We start from the raw sequence: 22,861 nt of genomic DNA on the forward strand, positions 1-22,861 counted from the left end.
TGGTGGGCTACATACAGTCCATGGGATCGCACAGAGTCAGACATGACTGAAGCAACTTAGCGCAATATCAACTACCTCTTGGTGGTGGTGTGAAAATGAGATAGTGTTTGAATAGTTCCTAATTCACTGCCTGGCACCCAGTCAACATTCAATAAGTTGTTGCTATTATTAAGATGATGATTAATAATAAATGTGTGATTCAAGCATCCATATACTCAGCACTGTATGTGTCAAATGTAAGATCTAGTTCCTGCCATCTTGAAAAGTCTAGTGGAGGGAGAGTGACATACAAAGCATAATATAATCAAATTACTAAAATAAAAGCATGAGCTAAATATTAAGGGACACAGAAATTTTAACTAAGATAAATGGGTTCATATTGCAAAAGATGTCATCTTTAACAGCCTACTGGAATATGAGCTTGTGTTTAAGACGTGGAGAAACAGAGGGAAGTAATTTCCAGGTAGATAAAACAGCACATACACAGTCACACAGAATAAAGAGCCTGCCTGGAATGTATGAAAAATGGTAAGCTGTTTTCCCACCACAAATAAGTGGAAAGCAGTGGGCATAAAATTAGACTCTAAAAGATAGATCAGACTGTAGAGTACCTAATATCCTGGTAGGAGATTTGTAGTTCTTAGTCTGGGCACTAGAGAACCATGCAAGAATGATCAAATACTTGCTTTAAAAAGGTAACTGATGGTAGTGAAAAGGGTGGACTGGACTGGACTGAAGATGGGGGAACAATTAGGAAATGTTTAAAATCATCCACTTAGGCTATGAGAATGGCTTGAACTGTGGATGTGCAATAAGAATAGAATATACTGGTAAATAGGAGGAGTGAGTGACAGAAGCTGAGAAAGATTCCATCCTTTTAGCTGCAGAGACAGAGTAGATTTTACAGTAATGAAGATAGGCAATAGCAGCACAAATAGATTTAGGTGGGAATATAAATTGAGTTTTATGTTTGTTGAATTTGAGGCATCTCTGGTTTATCCAGAAAAAGAGACTCCATCAGACAATTTAATTTATGAATTTGGAGCTGAGAAGTGACTGAAGACAGAGATTTGGGAGTCTCAGGGACATAGGGATTGAATCCACAGAGAGAGAGAGAGAGATCATTCAGGGAAGGTTTATAGACTTCAAAACCTGACACTCCATCTGGGAAGGAGGGAGGGGAGGGGAGGGGAGGCTAGAGAGGAGTGGTCAGAGAAGCATGAAGACAACTATGAAAGAGTGGTCACAAAAGCAATGGGAACTATTATTTCCATTAAGGAACATTAATAATGTCATCAAATTTCACAGAAAGCCAATAGAATAAGCAAAGAAAAAAGAACTGACTGAAAATATTTTTTAAAGAATCTAAAACCAGATTGGTTGAATAGTACCTCCCACTTACACATTTCAGTCTTAACGTTAATTGTCCTTTTGTCAGAGACATTCCCTGATCACTCACTCCCTCACCCTGATCGGGTCTAAAATCATCCCCTCACTGTTGTTCTCTTTCTTAATCCTCATCTCATTTTGTAATTACATATTTATATGCTTTTTTTTAGTTTAGTATCTGTTTCTTCTGCTAGACTATAAGCTATATGGGAAAAGTGACATTGCTTATTAAACACCTAATATGTAGCACAAATGCCTGGCAATAGTAAATGCTGAATAAACATTTTTTTGAAAGTGGTGATGAAAGAGACTTGACATATTTTTCACATGATAATTTAGAGATCCTCTTGTTTCCGTATTCCTGAGATAAGAAAATTAATTCAGACCAGAACACACACTTGCACTAATCAGATCGCAGAAATCATGCCTGAAATAAAAGCTAGTACTCAGGGTTAGGTAAGAGTCCACAGTGTTTTTGCATATTGGTTTCCATATCTGAGTCAGAATGGTCATAAAGGTATCATCTAAGTGACTCAGAGACAGTAATCTGACCTAGCAGTCGCCTATCTATAACAGTAAAGTTGAGCATGTTAGAGCTTGAAATCTAGAGTGCATGTGTCATAAGCAGGTCTTCTCATAAATGAACCATTCACATGCTGAGCTCCACTCTGCCACTTTGAATAAGAGAATGAGATTGGTAATTATGAAACTACCTACAGATTGTCTAGACCTATAGACTTTGGAGTTTGGCCCATGATAAACTCTGCTGACCTCGACTTACTTAAAATGATGGTATTGGAGATATAAACCACTGCCATGCAGTTCTGGGTTTAAGCACTCTAGAGTTGCATCATTCTCTTGGGGAAAAAAATGAAAACATTAAATTCATTCTTTCTATGTTTCTTCTTCAAAGAGGTCAAATGTTAAACTTCATTTTCACTGCTTCCTAATGGCTATACATCAGCAGCTTAAAGTGGACATAGCTTACACTTTATGCAGTAGATGTTTTCCAGTAAATATAAAGCAAATATTTGAGCAATGAATCCTGATTTATTTCTCCGTGCCATTATAAATTCAGAAAGTGAGAGCCCTCCAGCAAGCTGAGTTGATTGCAACAGCAGTTGTGCTGTTGGGAATGGGAAAAAAAATCTGTAATGTCTCTACTGACTCTTCTACTTTTTCCTACATCTATTGTATTTATTTCTTCTTTTAATAATTACATATTCATGCTCATACAGTGCTACCACAGGGAATACAAAGATGAAAAAGGCATAGTCTGTGCTCTTAAAATGTCTATAGTCCAGTAAAGAAGACAAGAGTAGTTAAGAGATAATATAGATTTAAAACAAAACAAAAATTCCCAGGGGAAAGCAGAATTAGATGATAAATACTACTGAGGGATCCAGGACATGTAAGTGGGATCTGCATTGGGACTTGCAGGATAAGTAGGTGTTTGCCAGATAAAAACGTTGGAGAAAAGTTATCGAGGCAGAAAAATATGTGTAAAGACAGAATTGTGAAAGAGCTTGGGGTGTTCAGAGAAAAGGAAGAATTTTGATTTAGCTGCTGAAGTGTAGGAAGTGATGGGAAGAACAGCACCTTGCACTTTGTATCACATTATAAATCTTTGCTTTGGTTTTTTGGTCCTCAGTGTGCTTTCTGCCTAGTGCTTAACACATAGAGGATTTTAAATGAATGCTATCTTACTGAATGAAGTTCTCTACCATTCTCCAGAGAACTGTATAATTTTTTTCTCTTGCCAATACAGTCTCTGACTCTGAAATATAAGGAAGACACAGTTCAGTTCAGTTCAGTTGCTCAGTAGTGTCTGACTCTTTGGAACCCCATGAATCACAGCACGCCAGGCCTCCCTGTCCATCACCAACTCCCAGAGTTCACTCAGACTCACGTCCATCAAGTCAGTGATGCCATGCAGCCATCTCATCCTCTGTCTTCCCCTTCTCCTGCCCCCAATCCTTCTCAGCATCAGGGTCTTTTCCAATGAGTCAACTCTTCCCATGAGGTGGCCAAAGTACTGGAGTTTCAGCTTTAGCATCATTCCTTCCAAAGAAATCCCAGGGCTGATCTCCTTCAGAATGGACTGGTTGGACCTCCTTGCAGTCCAAGGGACTCTCAAGAGTCTTCTCCAACACCACAGTTCAAAAACATCAATTCTTCGGCACTCAGCTTACCAAATTTCATTGTTTCATTTAAGCAATGGATATTTTTCTGCCTTGTTTTAAAATTAGTCCTGATGGAAAATAAATGTCATGGAAGCTAATGAAAATCAAAAGTATATTTAGTAACTTGTTCATTTATGCAACATAGGTTTATTAAGCTCCATCTATATACTGTTTGTAAGGACTTCCCTGGTGGCTCAGATGATAAAGCGTCTGTCTACAGTGTTGGAGACCTGGGTTCGATCCCTGGGTTGGGAAGATCCCTGGAGAAGGAAATGGCAATCCACTCCAGTACTATTGCCTGGAAAATCCCATGGACAGAGGAGCCTGGTAGGCTACAGTCCGTGGGGTCATAAAAAGTTGGACACGACTGAGCAACTTCACTTTCACTTTCATATACTGTTTGTACAATGTTATCTTAGAGAGAAATAAGCTTTTCATGATTTGGAATTATATTAACTCTTTCAAGCTGTTATGCTATCATTTGGTGTGCTTCAATAGAGAGCATCTTGTATTAACTAAAATAATAGAGCATATATATAGTTTAATGTATAGTCCTCAATTTATGTTCTGACAATACAACTTTTATTGAGAAGTATAAGTGAATCATTTATGACAGGATAAGAACAGTTTTCATTTCATTCTTCATGTACTTTTCATGTAATAGATATTTTGTGAAAAATTTGATGTCACTTACTAGGTAGGATTTGTTTCTTTGCAGCATAATTGCTTAGTTTATTCATCGCAAAATAATTTATTTCTGAAAATATTTGTTAAAGCAATCCTTTTAGGACTCACTTGTATTTATAAAGTATTATAAAACCTAAACATGTATTACATGATGAATTCAGATTAAGAGCTCTGAAGAAAATAGCATTGACATTGTAAAATGTATTATAATAATATTTTCAGTTAAGTGTGTAGTGAGAATTTGCCGCTAGTAGGGTATAGCCAACTTAACTTTCTAAAATGTTTTCTTTCTTTCATGTGCTTTTCCATGCATATAGTTGAGAGAACAGTAGAAACTTAGCACCAGTTCTTTAAGACTAGACTGGCTATGTTGAATCCTTGTGGAGTCACACCTGATTCCTGGCATGAATGTTGTCGGCCACAGAGGTAACATAGGATAAAGAAAATAGCAAAGTACATTTCCTGTCCAAGCTTTTGTTTAATTGATTTAGTCCTTTCTATACCAATAGTTATGCCTAGTTGTCCCATGAGTATCCAGTAAAAGCAAGCCTGCAGTGAATAAACTTGCATTTTAAAAAAGTCAGGACAGTAACTCTCACCTGCATACCTTTGGCCAAAACAAAGAGGCAGTTCTTTTACTTCTTGCTTCTTTACATGGTAGGCTGGGGAGTGTGATTTACTGGTGACTTCGTGAGTCAGAGCAAACCATCCATTTTCACGAAGGAAAAGGCAAAATGGTATCTGTGTTGTCAATACTTGATTTTGAGCTACTTAGAATTGAGTTCTGTGATGATAAAAATTAACTTGCAGGATCAACTAACCCACCTCTTTTGTTAAAATAGTATCACATAGACAGTGTTATATACAGATAAGCTGCTAAACTATTTTTATAGTCCTCTAGAATTTCTAAAATGCTTTTCAATTATTGGTTTAACTAGTAATAGTTCAACTAGTTATATTTGTTAACTAGAATAAGTTTTAAGAATTTCCTTCTCCATCTTCTGCTATGCATATTTTGTCTATTCTCGCTACTGGGTTACTCTGTTGCCCACATTTTTTACCTGAATTTCCTTCATAAAGGGTAATTCTTTAGTAGGCTTCCAACTTAGAAGACCTCTGTATCTTACCAGATTTTGTCCAGAAGATTTTTGGATTATCTTAATTCTTGAGCTGTATTATTTTTTAATGTAATACTATCTTAAAGTTTGAAAGCCTCAAAGTAGTTTTACTTTGCCTTCAGATTTTTATTTATGAGAGAACCTGTATTCTTTTAAAATTATTTTTACCATTTCTAATAAAATATTTGAGATGATTATATATAAGGAGATAGTTTAAATGGATCTTTTGTGGGCACTAATGGCTATAGAGTTCAAGTTATGTTATCAGATTGATTAGGTTCCTCATTAATAAACTACTTAAATTTGAGCTTCTCTGAGCAAATGTAAATATTTTCTCATTAAAATGATTAGTATACAGAAATGAAAAAAGCAGACACTGTTGTACTTCAGGGAAAATGCTTTAACACAGAAAAAACTTCTGAAAATACTTTCAAGTACTTCAGAAGTTGCATTTTAAGTTTAGTTGATATAATTTTTTATTTAGTCATTAGAGTATCTCTTCTAAGAGGATTTTCTTCATAACATACAGACATGCTGGATAAAATCTCCTAAATGTCTCACAGATAATTCATGCTCAGATGCAATAGAATTTGAATGGAATGTTGTTTTATTTGTGTAAACCAAACCTTTTAACTTGACAAGACTGTTGCAGTTCAAATTTAGCAGTGAATATATAATATATATTGTGTGGTTTTTTTTAATCTATGGCTCTAAAACTGTTCTTTTAGTAAAACTATGAATTTTCAGCAAAGAACAGTTAGATTTTTATCATTATTAAATCTTTAGTGGTAACATACATAAGTTGGTATCAATGTTTATGCATCCAAATCCTCTCCCCTACTCCATTTTTTATTTCTTTCCTTAAATTACCATAGAAAAAAATAAACCTAAATTTCATATAAACTTGCTGCTAAGTCGCTTCAGTCGTGTCCGACTCTGTGCAACCCGATAGACGGCAGCCCACCAGGCTCCCTCCTCCCTGGGATTCTCCAGGCAAGAACACTGGAGTGGGTTGCCATTTCCTTGTCCAATGCATGAAAGTGAAAAGTGAAAGGGAAGTCACTCAGTCGTGTCTTACTCCTAGGGACCCCATGGACTGCAGCCTACCAGGCTTCTCCGTCCATGGGATTTTCCAGGCAAGAGTACTGGAGTGGGTTGCCGTTGCCTTCTCATATAAACTTAGGTACGCAGTAATTGTTGACTTGATAATAGAGCTAAATCTGTCATTACATTTGCTTCCCTTTTTCATTTTCCCTTTACTTTCTTCCATTTTGCTTCATTTGTTTCTCCTACCCTGCTTGAACAGGAACAGATTAGTGGTGCAAAGGAGTGGGTATAGAGGTATTCTCTCATAGGTGGCCTGGTAACTTATAGTCCCATTCTGATTTCTGTCTGCTCTAAGCTCTGAGCTCTTTAAAGCAAATCAAAAAGTCTCCCTCACTTTACTTAACTGTAAAAGGAAAGGCTAAATCAAAGTTAGAATTTGTTTGGGCCTCAGAGACTATCTAACATTCTTCGACTTTCATAATTTTCTATAAGTTAATAATACTTTTAATTTTACACATGAAAATAATGTACATGTTGCCAAGTAGTTTGATCAAGGTCATCCTCTGATCAGGTTAACTGGCCTTTCTTAGAAGTGTTTTATAACTCACAATTACCTGTTTTAAACTTTAGTTGTAACTTGGGAAATCTTTCACTGAAGTTTATTTGAGAGGATCCTACAATATGTCCCTATTGAATATGGTTTAAAAAAATTATTTGTATTTATTCATAAAACTCTTTCTTGGAATAGTTTATAGATGAAACATTTAGGGTGAGATACTATATATTACTGTGGGCTCCCCAGGTGGTGCTAGTGGTAAAGAACCTGCCTGACAATGCAGGAGACATAAGAGATGCTGGTTTGATCCCTGGGTCAGGAAGATTCCTTGGAAGAGGGCATGGCAACTCCCTCCAGTAGTCTTGCCTGGAGAATCCCATGGACAGAGCCTGGTGGGCTAGAGTTCATAGGGTCACAAAGAGTCGGACACGACTGAAGTGACTTAGCACACGTGTACTGTATATTTCTAGAAATTAAAAACTGAGACCAAGGAAAAGAAGAACAATTATACTTACAAAAAAATCATTGATTTCTTTAGATGTGATTCATACTTGACTGAGCTAATGCAACCATGACAAAATTAAAAATTTAGTTTTAAAATTTGTATTATAAAAAGGAGAAAGTGTATTGGTTCCCCTGAGGATGCAGAGGTTTACTATGTATACCATATCATAAAAGAAACTTCCTATGTGAGTCATTATGAAGAGGACACAGAAGGAAAGTTATATTGTATATGATGTATTTTATTGTTGGGTTGTACTTTGTTCATTTTGGGGAAACAATTTTTCCTAGTGCCTACTTTCATGACTATATGTATGCTAATAGAATAGATAATAAAAAATAATTGTTGATAATAAAGAATTTCACAAGTAAATGAACTTAGGTTTGCTTAAAAAAGAAACTGCTTATGAGTCCTTATAATTTTTCTGTCTTGGGTGCCTTAGTTCCAAGATACAATGCCCTCATCTCTCCATGTTCATGTTAGTACTTACAGATTTTATTGTGATTTGTTTATCTGATATTTCCTCAAATCCTCATTTGACTATGAATTCTGCCAGGCCAGGAATCCTATCTTAGTCATATTTAACTCTTAATACTTATTCCATTGTCTGTACATATAGTAAAGTACTCAGTAAATGTTGACTGAATAAAATATTGATTTTAAGTATATTTGTTTTTTCTCTTTTCATACTTCAGAATTATGGCTTGGAAACAGAAAATCTGAAAACTCTTTCTCACAAGTTGAATGCATCTGCCAAAAATCTACAGAACTTTATAACAGGGAGGAGAAGGAGTGGCCATTATGATGGGAGAACCAGTCGAAAATTGCCAAATGACTTTCTAACTTCAGTTGTGGATCTGATTGGAGCAGCCAAGAGTCTGCTTGCTTGGTTGGACAGGTAAAATCTTTTACATGTTTCATAAGTTATCCTCTTCAGACATCAGTTTGAATATAACATTATTTCATTTTCTTGTGAAAAGATTGTTTATTGATAAATTGATAAGTAGAGGAATACTAAGTAAAAAAATGTCTAAGTATGATTTACCACAATATAGGCATTGTGATACTAATTATTTGCAAAATTTTATATTTGCAAGATTTTATATTCAACTGAGTAGCTAATCAGTCATTAGTTCCTGACAGTTTTAAAATACATTTGCTGCTTTATAAGCAAAATCATTTTTGGCTCTCACAAGATTTGTAATACTGCCTTGCTTTGTCTCTTGATTTTCTGTGTGCTTTTCATTCATTGGTCGTGTTTAAAGAAGCAAACATCAAGATTGTATTTATTGTTTTAAATGGGTAATTAGACACTGACATTTTGATAGCATGCATTGTATCATTACATTTGCTTTATCCATTCTATATTATTATTCACATTGCACAGTCAATTTTGGATATTACAGACACAATTTTGGTCCTTTTTTTGCTAGTTTAGTTAAATTCACTTGTTTTGAACATATAAAATAACATAAAAGTTTTCATACTATAAAATGAAAAAGATTAGGTTAAAATTATATATGTGATTAAACATTTTAATTGTGAAACATTACAAGTATTAAAACTAAAGTTTTCATTTTTGAAAATTTTTTGTGAGGGACATAAGAATGTTAGTTGTTCAAACTCTTAGTGACCCCATGGACTATAGTCCACTAGGATGTGAACTATGCTATAATGGTCAAATAATCAAAAAAATACTTTGTCTGAGAAACTCTGATATGTAGAAGTTTACTAGACTCTTTTCTTGAATAAATGTCAGTAGAATTTCCATATGTGTACAGATATATATGAGCTTCCCTGGTGGCTTAGTGGTAAAGAATCCACCTGCCAATGCAGGAAGATCCCTTAAAGAAGGAAGTGGTAACCCACTCTAGTGTTCTTGCTTGGAAAATTCCATGGATAGAGGAGCCCAGCTAGCTGCAGTCCATGGGGTCACAAAGAGTCAGACAAGACTTAGCGACTTACCACACATGCACATATATACATATATACACAGTGACCCTTGAATAGCATGGGTTTGGAGTGCATGGGTCTACTTATATATAGTTGTTTGTTTGTTTCAGTCAATATGCATTACATTACTACACGTCATAATCGTCCATTGAATGAGTCTGCGAATATGGGCTGAGTATAAAGTTACACATGAATTTTTAACTGTGCAGGGTTGGGACTCCTAACCCTCTTGTTGTTTGAAGTTCAACTGTATTATATTTTTTCCTTTTTTAAAAATATAATACTTTATATTAAAAACGAAGTATTTTATGTCTAAGGTAAAAATTAAGATAATTTTACTTATTTCTATAATTTCTAAATTTATATATATATATATATATATATTACTAATAATATATAACAAAGTTGAAAGTGTTAGTCGCTAGTTGTGTCCGACTCTTTGCAGCCCCATGGACTGGAGCCCACCAGGTTTCTCTGTGCATGGAATTCTCTAGGCAAGAATATTGGAGTGGGTTGCCATTCCCTTCTCCAAACATATAACATGATAATACTAAATCCAGATCTGAACAGTAGGCTGTATATTGTTAGCTTTTTGGATAATTAATTGGTAGACAGCATATTTCTTTTATGACACCATTAAATTTGTTAAATTGTTTAACCCACATTTATCAATTGTATGAATTGTCATTTAAACATAGATTCTACAAGTTGTATAATGATCAGTTAGTAAATATATTTAAACTATAGCTTATCCTTAAGTAATGTAATATACTTGTTTCAAGAAGCTTCTCAGTAATTGGGAAACTTATAGAAAATATATTTGGTTTTTAGTTATATCCTCTTTTATCACCTATCCTATATTATAAATTTGCTCAGCCTTTATATTTTATTCAGTAAATTTCATTATTTTCTTTTTACACTAGTACATATGAAATGAATAAATAGAATAATTAGAGAATGTGTTTACTTCTTAATGGCAGGTAATGTTTATAAAGTCACATAATGGCTTCTAGAACATTATATAATAATTTCTGAGATTTCATTGTATTATATAATTTATTATGGTTGCATTATTTGTATCATCTAAGACCACATCCTTAGTAAATGCTAGTTTATCTGCAAACGTACATGAGCATACACACACATACATAGTAATTTATACAATCAGTGGTGTTTTGTGTTGTTTCATAGGTAAAGAAAATGTGAGAAAAAGCCTGAAGGAAATAATTTAATTCATCTGTTAGGCTTCCATTGCTACAAAGGTCCTCATAATCCTTATTTTGAATTATATCATACTACAGTGATAATTAAATCAAAGGCCATTTAACATTTTGGCCATAAAAATGAAATATATACTTTGAAGAAACAAAGAGACAACTTTGTGATAATCTTAAAAATCTTCTGACTAGACTATAAATTGAAAAAAGAAACTGAAGATTCAGTTTGAAGATTCTTCTAAGGAAGGTTCAGCTCCAGGCTGGCTTACCTATAATGATTATGCTTTAACAGATTAAGTTTTAAAAAGGAAAGAAGAAGAATGAAAATAATTCTTTGTCATTTTAAGGCAGTTGGTCTTCATGCTGAAGGCATATAGGGAGCTGTTTAGGATCACTGTTGTTTTTAGACCTGTGAATTTGGATGATGCCTTGGGCTATAGTGTTGGGAAATATTAGGTGAAGAATAAGGCTAAAAGAAGGGAAACCAGTTAAGAGGTTGTTTTAGGAGTATTTGTTCCTTGTTACCTGCCCACGGGTTAGTTCCAGGACTCCTCAGATACCAAAATTTGAGGATTCTTAAGTCCCTTATATAAAATGACATACTATTTGTATAAAACCTATGCACATCCTCCTTTATGTTTTAAATCATTGGTAGATTACTTATAATACCTAATACATGCTATGTACATAATTGCCCTTCTGCGATAAACTCAAATTTTACTCTTTTGAGCTCTCTGCAATCTTTTTTTCCCAAATATTTTGAATCAAGTTTGGCTGCACCCATAGATATGGAACTTGCCAATATGGAGTGCCAACTCTAATCATGCTACTGCTACTATTGGTGATTCTGATGCTACCAGCCACATTCACTTAAAGAAAACCTAGAAGAGTTGTCTTCATTTTGCAGATAGGAAAAATACAACATTCAGAGGCAAAAGTTAAGTTCAAAACCAAATAGGAAGTAAGTGGTGGAGCCAAGATTCATTCCAGGCGTCTGACCAGAGTTGATTCTCTGAGCTGCTATTGACTGAGATATTTAATTGGAGAAGTAGGAGTGGGGATAGAAGAATATTAGAGATAGATATAGAGACTAAGGAAAAGGGAGACATATAGGGTGAACAAAGGTATCTGACTTGCCACATCCAGTGGATGGTGAAGCCATTATCAAAATAGGAGGAACAAGTTATGGTGGAGGACAGGTACTGAGTGTTGGCCATGATTGTGAAAAGTTCTTTAGAATATTGCGGCTCAGAAAAGATACATGGTGGAGAGATTTGAGAATCATTAAAATATGAGTGGTAGTTAAAGTCCTAAATATATTAATATGGACTTCCCTGGTGGCTCAGACGGTAAAGCGTCTGTCTATAATGTGGGAGACCCGGGTTCGAGCCCTGGGTTGGGAAGATCCCCTGGAGAAGGAAATGGCAATCCACTCCAGTACTATTGCCTGGAGAATCCCATGGACAGAGGAGCCTGGTAGGCTACAGTCTATGGGGTCGCAAAGAGTCGGACACGACTGAGCGACTTCAGTCAGTCAGTCAGTCATGGTGGTGTAAGGAGATTTTTGCACAAGCTGGAATCAAGATTGCCGGGAGAAATATCAGTAACCTCAGATATGCAGACGGCACCACCCTTATGGCAGAAAGTGAAGAGGAACTAAAAAGCCTCTTGATGAAAGTGAAAGAGAGTGAAAATGTTGGCTTAAAGCTCAACATTCAGAAAATGAAGATCGTGGCATCTGGTCCCGTCACCTCGTGGGCAGTGGATGGGGAAACAGTGGAAACAGTGTCAGACGTTATTTTTTTAGGCTCCAAAATCATGGCAGATGGTGATTGCAGCCATGAGATTAAAAGACACTTACTCCTTGGAAGGAAAGTTATGACCAACCTAGATAGCATATTCATAAGCAGCGATATTACTTTGCCAACAAAGGTCCGTCTAGTCAAGGCTATGGTTTTTCCAGTAGTCGTGTATGGATGTGAGAGTTGGACTGTGAAGAAAGCTGAGCGCTGAAGAATTGATGCTTTTGAACTGTGGTGTTGGAGAAGACTCTTGAGAGTCCTTTGGACTGCAAGAAGATCCAACCAGTCCATTCTAAAGGAGATCAGTGCTGGGTGTTCTTTGGAAAGAATGATGCTAAAGCTGAAACTCCAGTACTTTGGCCACCTCATGCGAAGAGTTGACTCATTGGAAAAGATCCTGATGCTGGGAGGGATTGGGGACAGGAGGAGAAGGGGACGACAGAGGATGAGATGGCTGGATGGCATCACCAACTCAGTGGATGTGAGTTTGAGTGAACTCTGGGAGATGGTGATAGACAGGGAGGCCTGGCGTGCTGCAATTCATGGGGTCACAAAGAGGCGGACGTGACTGAGCGACTGAACTGAACTGAAGGAGATTTTTAGAATGAATTCCTCTTTTCCTGTTCTATTTGTTTTCCATAACACTTAAACCCTTCTAGCACGCTATATAATTTGCCTATGTGTTAGTCTTGTTTTTATCTGACAACTCTATACATGATGTATGCTTCAAGAGAGCAGGGATTTTCATCTGCTTTGTTCACTGCAGTCACAGTTATCTGGAAGAGTTCTTGGCCTATAGTAGGTACTCAGTGAAGTTTTTTAAGTGAACGAAGCGAACTGAGATAATGAATGACTGCTGCAGACCACCACCAACTGAAGTTCAGTTTATGGGGAAAAAATAAGAAGGTATAACCAGAGACTCCATAGGCTAGAATTTGTTGAGAGTGGTGTCATGGGAGCAAAAGGAGGAAAGAGTTTTTTTGGTATATTTGGGGAGAGGGAATGTTGATATTTTTGTATTTTTCCTAACTTTATAGAGATACAAGTGATATATAACATTGTGTAAGTTTAAGCTGTACAATGTGATGATTTGATACATATATGTATTGCAAAATGCTTACCACAATAAGATTAGTTAATATAATTTATAAACTCACATAATTACCTTTTTTGTGTATGTGGTGAGAACATTTAAGATGGGAATAAAGAGTTTTAGGGAAAAAGTGAAGTGGTCAATAAAGTCAAATGCTGCTGACAGTTTAGGCAGGGTAAGACTGAAAGTATGTGGTAAATTAGGGAATCAGGATATATCTTACAAGCAACAGTTTAGTCTTTTTATTTAGAATTAATGAAAACTGGAATTCATAGGTTGATTGTGAGTTAAATGTAAGTGATAACTCTGAAGAGATTTTTCTGTGAAATGGTTAGTAGTTCAGGATAGTTTTGCATAATATCAGACTTTGACTTTTCGTAGACTCAAGTCTTTTAGAGGTGTTGACAAGGAGGAAAGTCAAATGATGAGTGCTAGAAGGAAATGGCAACCCACTCCAGTATTCTTGCCTGGGAAATCCTGTGGATAGAGGAGCCTGGTGGGCTGTAGTCCATGGGGTCACAAAAGAGTCAGACATGATGTAGCAACTAGACAACTTCTTCTAAGCAACTAAACAACTTCTGTATTTGGAAACTTGACTTTGCCTCTTCCATTGCCATAAAAGTAAAGTGAAAAGTGAAAGTCGCTCAGTCACGTCCAACTCTTTGAGACCCCAAGGATAATAGCCTGCCAGACTCCTCTGTCTGTGGAATTCTTCAGGCAAGAACACTGGAGTGGATAGCATTTCCCTTCTTCATGGGATCTTCCCAATCCAGAGATCAAACCCAGGTCTCCCGCGTTGTAGGTAGATTCTTCACCATCTGAGCCACCAAGGAAGCCCAATATAAATTTCGAAAGGTCCCAAAGTCGAATATAAATGTAATAGGATTTTATCTGTAACTGTGCCAGGTAAAATATTTACACTGTTTGTTTTCCTGACAAGTAGCCCAGGAAAGTTTTTCTGACTTTTATTAAAGATTGTTAACAGATGTGTATTTAGGTTATATTTTTATTCCTTTCGAACAAAAAATGTCTTCTAGGTAGTAGCTAAAGCACAACACAACACTCCACATGCCCTCTTGTTTCAGTGTATCCTGCATACTACACCGAAAGCTAGACACATTAATCAACACTAGAAAAGCCAAAAGAGCGGTATTCTCCATGACTGCTGTTGTGAATCCCTGCCAAAACTCATCATGAAATAGTATAAAAGACCAAGGGGCTAATAAGAAAGAGATGAGTTTCACTTCTGCCTCTGGCCCTGGGTAATACTGAACCTTAACCTCTGCTTTTCTTTTTAGAATAAGGATGTAAGATCTGGAGAATTTGAAGTTCTCTTATAAGCACTAATATTCCGTAAATCTTTGACCTTGTTTACCAAAGTGATATGAAAAATATATTCATTTTATTTCCCTTTACATAATTTGAAAGAACAAAATACTAACAAAATTTGTTAGTGATTTGTAAAATCATGATTTAACTATCTCTTCTCTGATTAAATTTAGTTCATATTAAGTTCTAGACCCAAACTGATCTGTTTTTGTGCTTTCTTTATATAAGTTAAGAATGTATCTTGTCTTTTTTATTTTTGTTTGGAAGAATTTAGAGCTTAAGTACTTAATTATAAAAGTTCCATAGAAATTATATTGACTTGTCATTGTAGATTAATTTGGAGGGTTTGAAATGGTCACTGCAATCAAATACCAAGCATTGGACTTTAAACTTGGTTTATTCCTCTGATATATATAATGCTCTGGTTGAAAAATAAATTCTGTCAGTTGAATATGGTTATTTTGATGCTAAGCAACTGGCTTAATTTTTAAAATTTGACTTTTGGCATTACACCTGTTTTACATTTTGGGGGGAACTTTCATGCACAGCAATATGATGACTTTATTGCAATTTTTATTTTATGTCACTTGAAGGAGAAAAAAGGAAAAGAAAAATAGGAAAAAAATCTTTAATTTAGTTCCATATTGAACTAGATGCTTTGCAAGTATTCACTCATTGAGTTCTCACAGAACAGGTATCCTTATCACCATTTTACATATGAAACATGAAGTAACTTGCCTAAAGTTTTTCACGAGTGTGAAAGTTATCATTTGAATCTATGTTTGTTGTAATACAAAAGCCCTTCTTGTTTCACTTTTATCTTGTTCCTTTGTTATACTACATTTCCTTTTGAATGTGGACTGATTCTTCAGAATTTTGAGGAAGTAATTCTTTGGAATGCAGCATATATAAACATAGATTTGTACTTGGGTGTTTCTCTTCAAATGCTAAAGAAGAATACCACTTTTCTGTTTCTGGCCTTGACACTTCAAATTGCTTTGTAGAATTTTATTTCTAGAAAGTTTATTTCTCATTCTACTTTAAAGACATCAATGAGATATATTTTAATATCACTGAAAGAATGCTAGGGGAAATGTTTACAAATCACAAAACCCGCGATTTCAGTGGAGCTTCTATTTAAATAATATTTAAAATGTTTGAAATAAACAACACTTATTTAAAAAAAACCAGCTCCTAACATGTCTTAAATAAAATCTAGGGCTAACGGAATCCTTTTTTTTTCCTTCTTCTTCTTCTTTTAAATATCAACGAATGAAACAACAGACTTTCCCAGAGGAAAAGCCTCAGATAGGAATCACAGTTGGTTAATATCTTTATTGTTTATTTTCAATTCATGGTTTACTTGTCTATTTTTAACATACACCCTGCTGTTTTTCACACCTCATCTTTCTTGCAGTTTTTTATGGCTTTGCCAAAATGAATCTATACTTTGAGGGTTTCTTTTTTTTTTTTTTAAACAAGTTGCTCAGTCGTGTCCGACTCTTTGCGATCCCATGGACTACATAGTCCATGGAATTCTCCAGGCTAGAATACTGGAGTGGGTAGCCTTTCTCTTCTCCAGGGGATCTTCCCAACCCAGGTCTCCCGTATTGCAGGCAGACTCTTTACCAGCTGAGCCACAAGGGAACAAATCAATTTATGTTCCATGTTGTGCCATAACCTTATTAAAAATGTTCAAAAGTATTATTTATAGAAAAAGTTTATTTTACTATTTATAGTGAAAGTTTAATCTTTTCTCTCATTTTTAGCATTAATACCTATTTCTAATTGTTTCTACATTTTAGGACCATTCTGTTTTAAAGGGATCAATGAGATATCTTTATATCATTGAAAACCTTTTAAATATTTAAGGCATAAAGGTTGGGATGCTAAGGAAAGAAATGTATTTTTTGAGATCTTTTCCTTTATCTAAGAAAGTGGTTGAACTAATTTCTTCTTTCATGATAAGAAATATAGGACAAAAGTTATTTCTATACCAGGGAAAAATTATAGAGGCAGAGAAAACTACCCCAAACACTACCAGATGCTTGTTGTTTGGTCGTATTTCCTCTTGTGTGCTCACTGCTCCCACTTGGCACCTCTTGTTCCAGAAATGAGCAGTGATGTTAGCAAGGCTGCTGTTCACAGACTGCCCCTCAGGCTCAGCAATGTCAACCTGAGAAATATTAAGGCCTTTCAGATTTCCTGATTAACTCTTAGCTTTTCTTATTAGCTTCTAATTTGTTTAGGATTTCTGAAACATTAATAACCTTTCCATAAATGCTTTTGTTTGAAAAGAATGTACAGCAAATAAGTTTTATATAGTATCAATAACTTTTTTTTAGAAGTGTAAGCATTATATTATCCATAAGATTTGAGGATAGTTGCATATTTTAAGATCTAAATAGGATAGTTCCTGTAATGGCCATTTATTAATGAGCCAAGTATTTTATCTTTTTTAAAAAACTTAACTTTTGGCATCGAAAAGTTTTCATGCCATGAATTTAATTTCCTTTAAGTCAGCCACGTATTTTTTTTCTAAGTAGCCTAAGCTCTAACTTGGGGTTTCTTGAGACTGAGAAACAAATTCCTCTCTTAATTTTGTTTTCAAACTGATCGTGTTCAGCAATTCTGTGATGATACATTTCTTTATCTCATTAAGTCATGATTGAGCATTCATCTTTGGTAACTCACGAAGATTGGAACCTGTCAGCCTACTTTTATTTATGTATGTGTATAGCCAAGATCATAATACCAAATATTAATATCTGCTAGCTAAGAATGGTTGTCATTATAGTTATATGTGATTTACCCTTAAAATGAAAACGTTAGGGGGATTCACTACAAGATAAAATTTATGTTTTCCTTGCTATATGTTTAGATTATTTTTTTCCCTTTTTTTTGGACACTTAATCTTGACTGAGAAACTGGTCCTACTTGAAATGTGAATGATCAGGAAAGTGGAAAACATGCCTTAGAATTCAGTTTGCTACAGGCATTCAGTTATCAAATAGATTTTTCTTTTGGTACATTTTAAAGATCAAATGAGCATTTTTTAAAAATAATTTATAGGGAAAATCATGCTGTGCTTCATCACTTCTGAATGAAGTTTTAGATTTTATTAACAGTCTTTGACCTTTGTAAAACTAGGAACCCAAGCTCTTTCTAATCATGCCAGAAGCACTTTGAATTCTTAATTAAAATGCCAATTTTTATGCTTCAGTGCAGCAAAAATGGTCTTGGGTGGTTTTTTTAAATGATGTTTTCCAACAAGTACTTATATCTTACATCATTAAAAAATAGTTTTATTGAGGCCTAATTTACATTCTATAAAATTTATCCCCTTTAAGTTTAATGAGTTTTAATAAATTTAGATATAGCTATGCAATGATTTCTGCAATCACACATTTTAGAAAATTTCCATCAGTATAGATTTGTTTAAAACTGGATCCTGCTTACAATTAAAGAGGTTAATTTTTTTTAACAGAGAACACAGATTAATTAATTGCATATATTTTGCTCTAATTAACATTATTTGAATTCTTAATGACTCCTTAAGTTTTAGTAAATTTTGTTGGAAAAATATACTGTTTTGAAATACTAATAAGCAGTAGTGGAACACAGCACAAAATAGACTGTGATATATAGAATCATTTAGAAAACAATACGTTAAAACTCCGGGAAAAAGGGCTTCCCCTGTGGCTCATCTGGTAAAGAATCCGCCTGCAATGCAGGAAACCTGGGTTCGATCCCTGGGTTGGGAAGATCCCCTGGAGAAGGGAAAGGCTACCCACTCCAGTATTCTGGCCTGGAGAATTCCAGAGACTGTATAGTCCATGAGGTCGCAAAGAGTCGGACACAACTGAGCCACTTCACTTTCACTGGAAAAAGAAAGGGTCATTAAATAAATGGAATTGGGGCACTTGATTAAGCCTTTCTAAAATAAATTATGATAGAGCACTACCTGTTCACTAAAGTAATTTTAGGTATATTATTTATTTAAGCGAGAAGTATTAGTTCATAATGAAACTGGAGAAAATATAGACAAAATGGTTTCTAGATGTAGACTTAAGTGTTTTAAAATGTGCAATTAAATGCAAAGAAATATACTGTTTGACTATATAATATTGAAAAATATGATTAAGTATAAGATAGATGACAAACTGGAAAAATACTTGTAGCAAACAGTTATGAGAAGTATAGGGTTAATGTGTACTATGTGAATATTACATTTAAATTAAAAAATGAAACACCAAAGTACAGTAGATGAGCCTATAGTAAACAATTTAAGAAAGAAGAGACAGGGATTCCTTGATGGTCCAGTGGTCAAGATTTTGTCTTCTAATGCAGGGGGTGAGGGCTTTATCCCTGGTCAGAGAGCTAAGATTTCTACATGTCTTGGGACCAAAAAATCAAAACATAAAACAGAAGAAATATTGCAACAAATCAAGACATTAAAAATAGTCCGCATTAAAAAGAAGAGGAAGAAACAAAACTGCTAAGTTGTATAATATCAAGCAACAATTTCAAAGTACCTGAAGCAAAAACTGTCAGAACTAAAAGAAGAAATAGATAAATCCACAGTTACAATTGGATATTTCATCTTCTCTCTCAAAACAGAACATAACGATTAGAAGAACTAAACAACACTAGGTAACAAGATATAATTGACATTCTTAGAGCATTCATCCAACAGATGTATAATACAGATTCAAGTGTCCATGGAACATTCAGGAAGGTACACCACATCTGCATCATAAAACGAACTTCAATACATTCAAAATAATTTAAATCAGAATGTCTTATTTAACCAAAATGCAGTCAAATTAGAAATCAAACAACACACTTCTAGTAATCTATGGATAAAAGGAGGAAATCTCAAGGGAAATAAAAAGAAATGTATTGAACAGAATGAAAACTATGATAAGTCACAATTTTTGTCAGTTCAGTTCAGTCGCTCATTTGTGTCCGACTCTTTGCGACCCCATGGACTGCAGTACACCAGGCCTCCCTGTCCATCACCAACTCCCAGAGTTTACTCAAACTCATGTCCATTGAGTCAGTGATGCCATCCAACCATCTCATTCTCTGTCATCCCCTTCCCTCCCTCCTTCAATCTTTCCCAGCATCAGGGTCTTTTCCAGTGAGTCAGTTCTTCGCATCAGGTGGCCAGAGTATTAGAGTTTCAGCTTCATCATCAGTCCTTCCAATGAATATTCAGGACTGATTTCCTTTAGGATGGACTCGTTGGATCTCCTAGCAGTCCAAGGGACTCTCAAGAGTCTTCTCCAACACCACAGGTCAAAAGCATCAGTTCTTCAGTGCTCAGCTTTCTTTATAGTCCAACTCTCACATCCATATATGACTACTGGAAAAACCATAGCCTTGAGTAGATGGACCTTTGTTGGTAAAGTAATGTCTATGCTTTTTAATATGTTGTTTAGGTTGGTCATAACTTTTCTTCCAAGGAGCAAATGTCTTTTAATTTCATGGCTGCAGTCACTATCTGCAGTGATTTTGGAGCCCCCCAAAATAAAGTCTGTCACTGTTTCCACTGTTTCCCCTTCTATTTGCCATGAAATGATGGGCCAGATGCCATGATCTTAGTTTTCTGAAGGTTGAGTTTTAAGCCAACTTTTTCAGTCTCTTTCACTTTCATCAAGAGGCTCTTTAGTTCTTCCCTCACTTTCTGCCATAAAGGTGGTATCATCTGTGTATCTGAAGTTATTGTTATTTCTCCTGGCAGTCTTGATTCCAGCTTGTGCTTCATCCAGCCCAACATTTCTCATGATATGCTCTGCATATAAGGTTAAATAAGAAGGGTGACAATATTATAATTCAATTATAATAATACAGTTTTTATATATGACAGTATAATAATGCAATTTTTGTGGGACACAGCTGAAGAAGTTCTGAAAGGGAAATTTGTAAAAACTGCTTCTATAAGAAGAAAGATCTCTAATTGCTCTCTAAGCTCTCTCCTCAAGAAAATAGAAAAATCAACAGGTGTGGGTGTAAGGTTTCAGTTAAGCAAGATGAAAAAATTCTAGATACCTGGTATAGAACATTGTACCTGTAGATAACAATACTGTCTTTAGCTGGACCTTTTTGTGATGCCAGTTGTCTTGCTGTTCACACTGTTTGTACTGTTCACTGAGCTTAGGGTAGGTAAGGTAGGCACTAAGAGACTGGAAGAAGACTCGAGGAGCCATAGGAACTGCAGATGTGTTTATTCTCTCCTGGCTGGCATGACAGCCATAACACAGCCTCTCTCCTGCCTGACACAGCAGCCATAGCAATAGCCATAACATAACCATAATGTAGCCACAACGTAGCCATAAGATAATTTCATGTAACATACCCATGATGTCACTCCCGTGTAGCCCCAGTGCTGTAGTAGCCAGGGCTTTCGTGGTGAAGCTCATACAGGCGTACTGCACAAGGTAGCCCGCTGACCAACTGAGTACCTTGTGACATGTGTGTGCAGTACTATAAGTGATCTCAGCTGTTACATAACTGTGCAAAGCCACTGTTTACAGAACATGGGGCGAGGGGGTGAGAGAGACTGACTGGCACCATATTCTTAATTTCCCCACACTGTCTTTTGCAGTTAAATTTTTAAGAGGTTAGATCTCATGTTAAGTATGCTTAAAAGAATTAAAATAGAAAATAAGCCCAAAGCAGCAGAAGGGAGCAAATAATAATGGTCAAAGAACTAAATGAATGAAAATGGAAACACAGTATGTTGAGAAGTCAATCAAAATTAAAAGGATAACAAGAAATACTGCAAATAACTCTTTATAAATACATTTGACAGCTTCGATGATATGACTCAGTTCCTTCAAAAACACAAACTACCTAAACCAGTTGGAAAATTATCAAGGAAATTAGATAGCTCTTAAATATAGATAATAAATACATAGGGAAAATACATATAACTTTGGGAAAATACCAATTAAATCTGTGATATGCCCCTCTATAGCTATTAGAATGGCCAAAATAGGTAAGCGAAAAATATGATTTTTAAAACTATAACTAATAAAGAGCCTCTCATATGGATCCCTATGACAATGGGATGTGCTTGAGTTCTAGAGTGTTTCTATAAGAGAGACATTCAGATTGTAACCAGGAAGCAGTTTTATATAAATTGCCTTCAGAGTTATCCAAAGCACTGAAGTTCTAGTTAATCTGACTAGATTTTTACCCCCGGATCTTTTCATTGTGTGTTCTTGTTTTCTCTAAACTCGGCTTCCCATATAATCTCTGGCCCCATAAAAACCTAATTGGCATTCATAGATAAGAAAGAGGATAAAGAATAATGGAAGTAAAAGTCACTTAGTCGTGTCTGACTCTTTGCAACCCCATGGACTATAAAGTCCATGGAATTCTCTAGGCCAGAATACTGTAGTGGGTAGCCTTTCCCTTCTCCAGAGGATCTTCCCAACCCAGGGATTGAACCCAGGTCTCCCACATTGCAGGAAGATTCTTTACCAGCTGAGCCACAAGGGATGGCCACTGTAAATTCATTTGGTGGCAAAACACTTGCTTGGGAAGACTGCTGTTGTCTGTAACATTCTTGAAAATATAAACCTAGTTCAGTTCATTTCAGTTCAGTCGCTCAGTCGTGTCCGACTCTGCGATCCCATGAATCGCAGCACGCCAGGCCTCCCTATCTATCACCAACTCCCGGAGTTCACTCAGACTCGTGTCCATCGAGTCAGTGATGCCATCCAGCTGTCTCATCCTCTGTCGTCCCCTTCTCCTCCTGCCCCCAATCCCTCCCAGCATCAAAGTCGTTTCCAATGAGTCAACTCTTCACATGAGGTGGCCAAAGTACTGGAGTTTCAGCCTTATCATCATTCCTTCCAAAGAACACCCAGGACTGATCTCCTTTAGGATGGACTGGTTGGACCTCCTTGTAGTCCAGAGGACTCTCAGGAGTCTTCTCCAACACCACAGTTCAAAAGCATCAATTCTTCGGCGCT

At 35.7% G+C, this 22,861-nt stretch overlaps 1 protein-coding gene across 8 annotated transcripts in view; it reads left to right on the forward strand.

The window, feature by feature from the left end:
- CNKSR2 (connector enhancer of kinase suppressor of Ras 2) overlaps nucleotides 1-22,861 on the forward strand; it is a 286,492-nt gene that overhangs the window by 62,820 nt on the left and 200,811 nt on the right. For all 8 annotated transcript variants that reach the window (XM_027963027.2, XM_027963028.2, XM_027963029.2 and 5 more), the window contains exon 3: nucleotides 8,178-8,380. In XM_027963027.2, the coding sequence (XP_027818828.1) occupies nucleotides 8,178-8,380 (203 nt within the window). The remainder of the gene's footprint in view (nucleotides 1-8,177; nucleotides 8,381-22,861) is intronic.

This window comes from Ovis aries, chromosome X, assembly GCF_016772045.2.
Source record: "Ovis aries strain OAR_USU_Benz2616 breed Rambouillet chromosome X, ARS-UI_Ramb_v3.0, whole genome shotgun sequence".
NCBI classification, from domain to species: domain Eukaryota; kingdom Metazoa; phylum Chordata; class Mammalia; order Artiodactyla; family Bovidae; genus Ovis; species Ovis aries.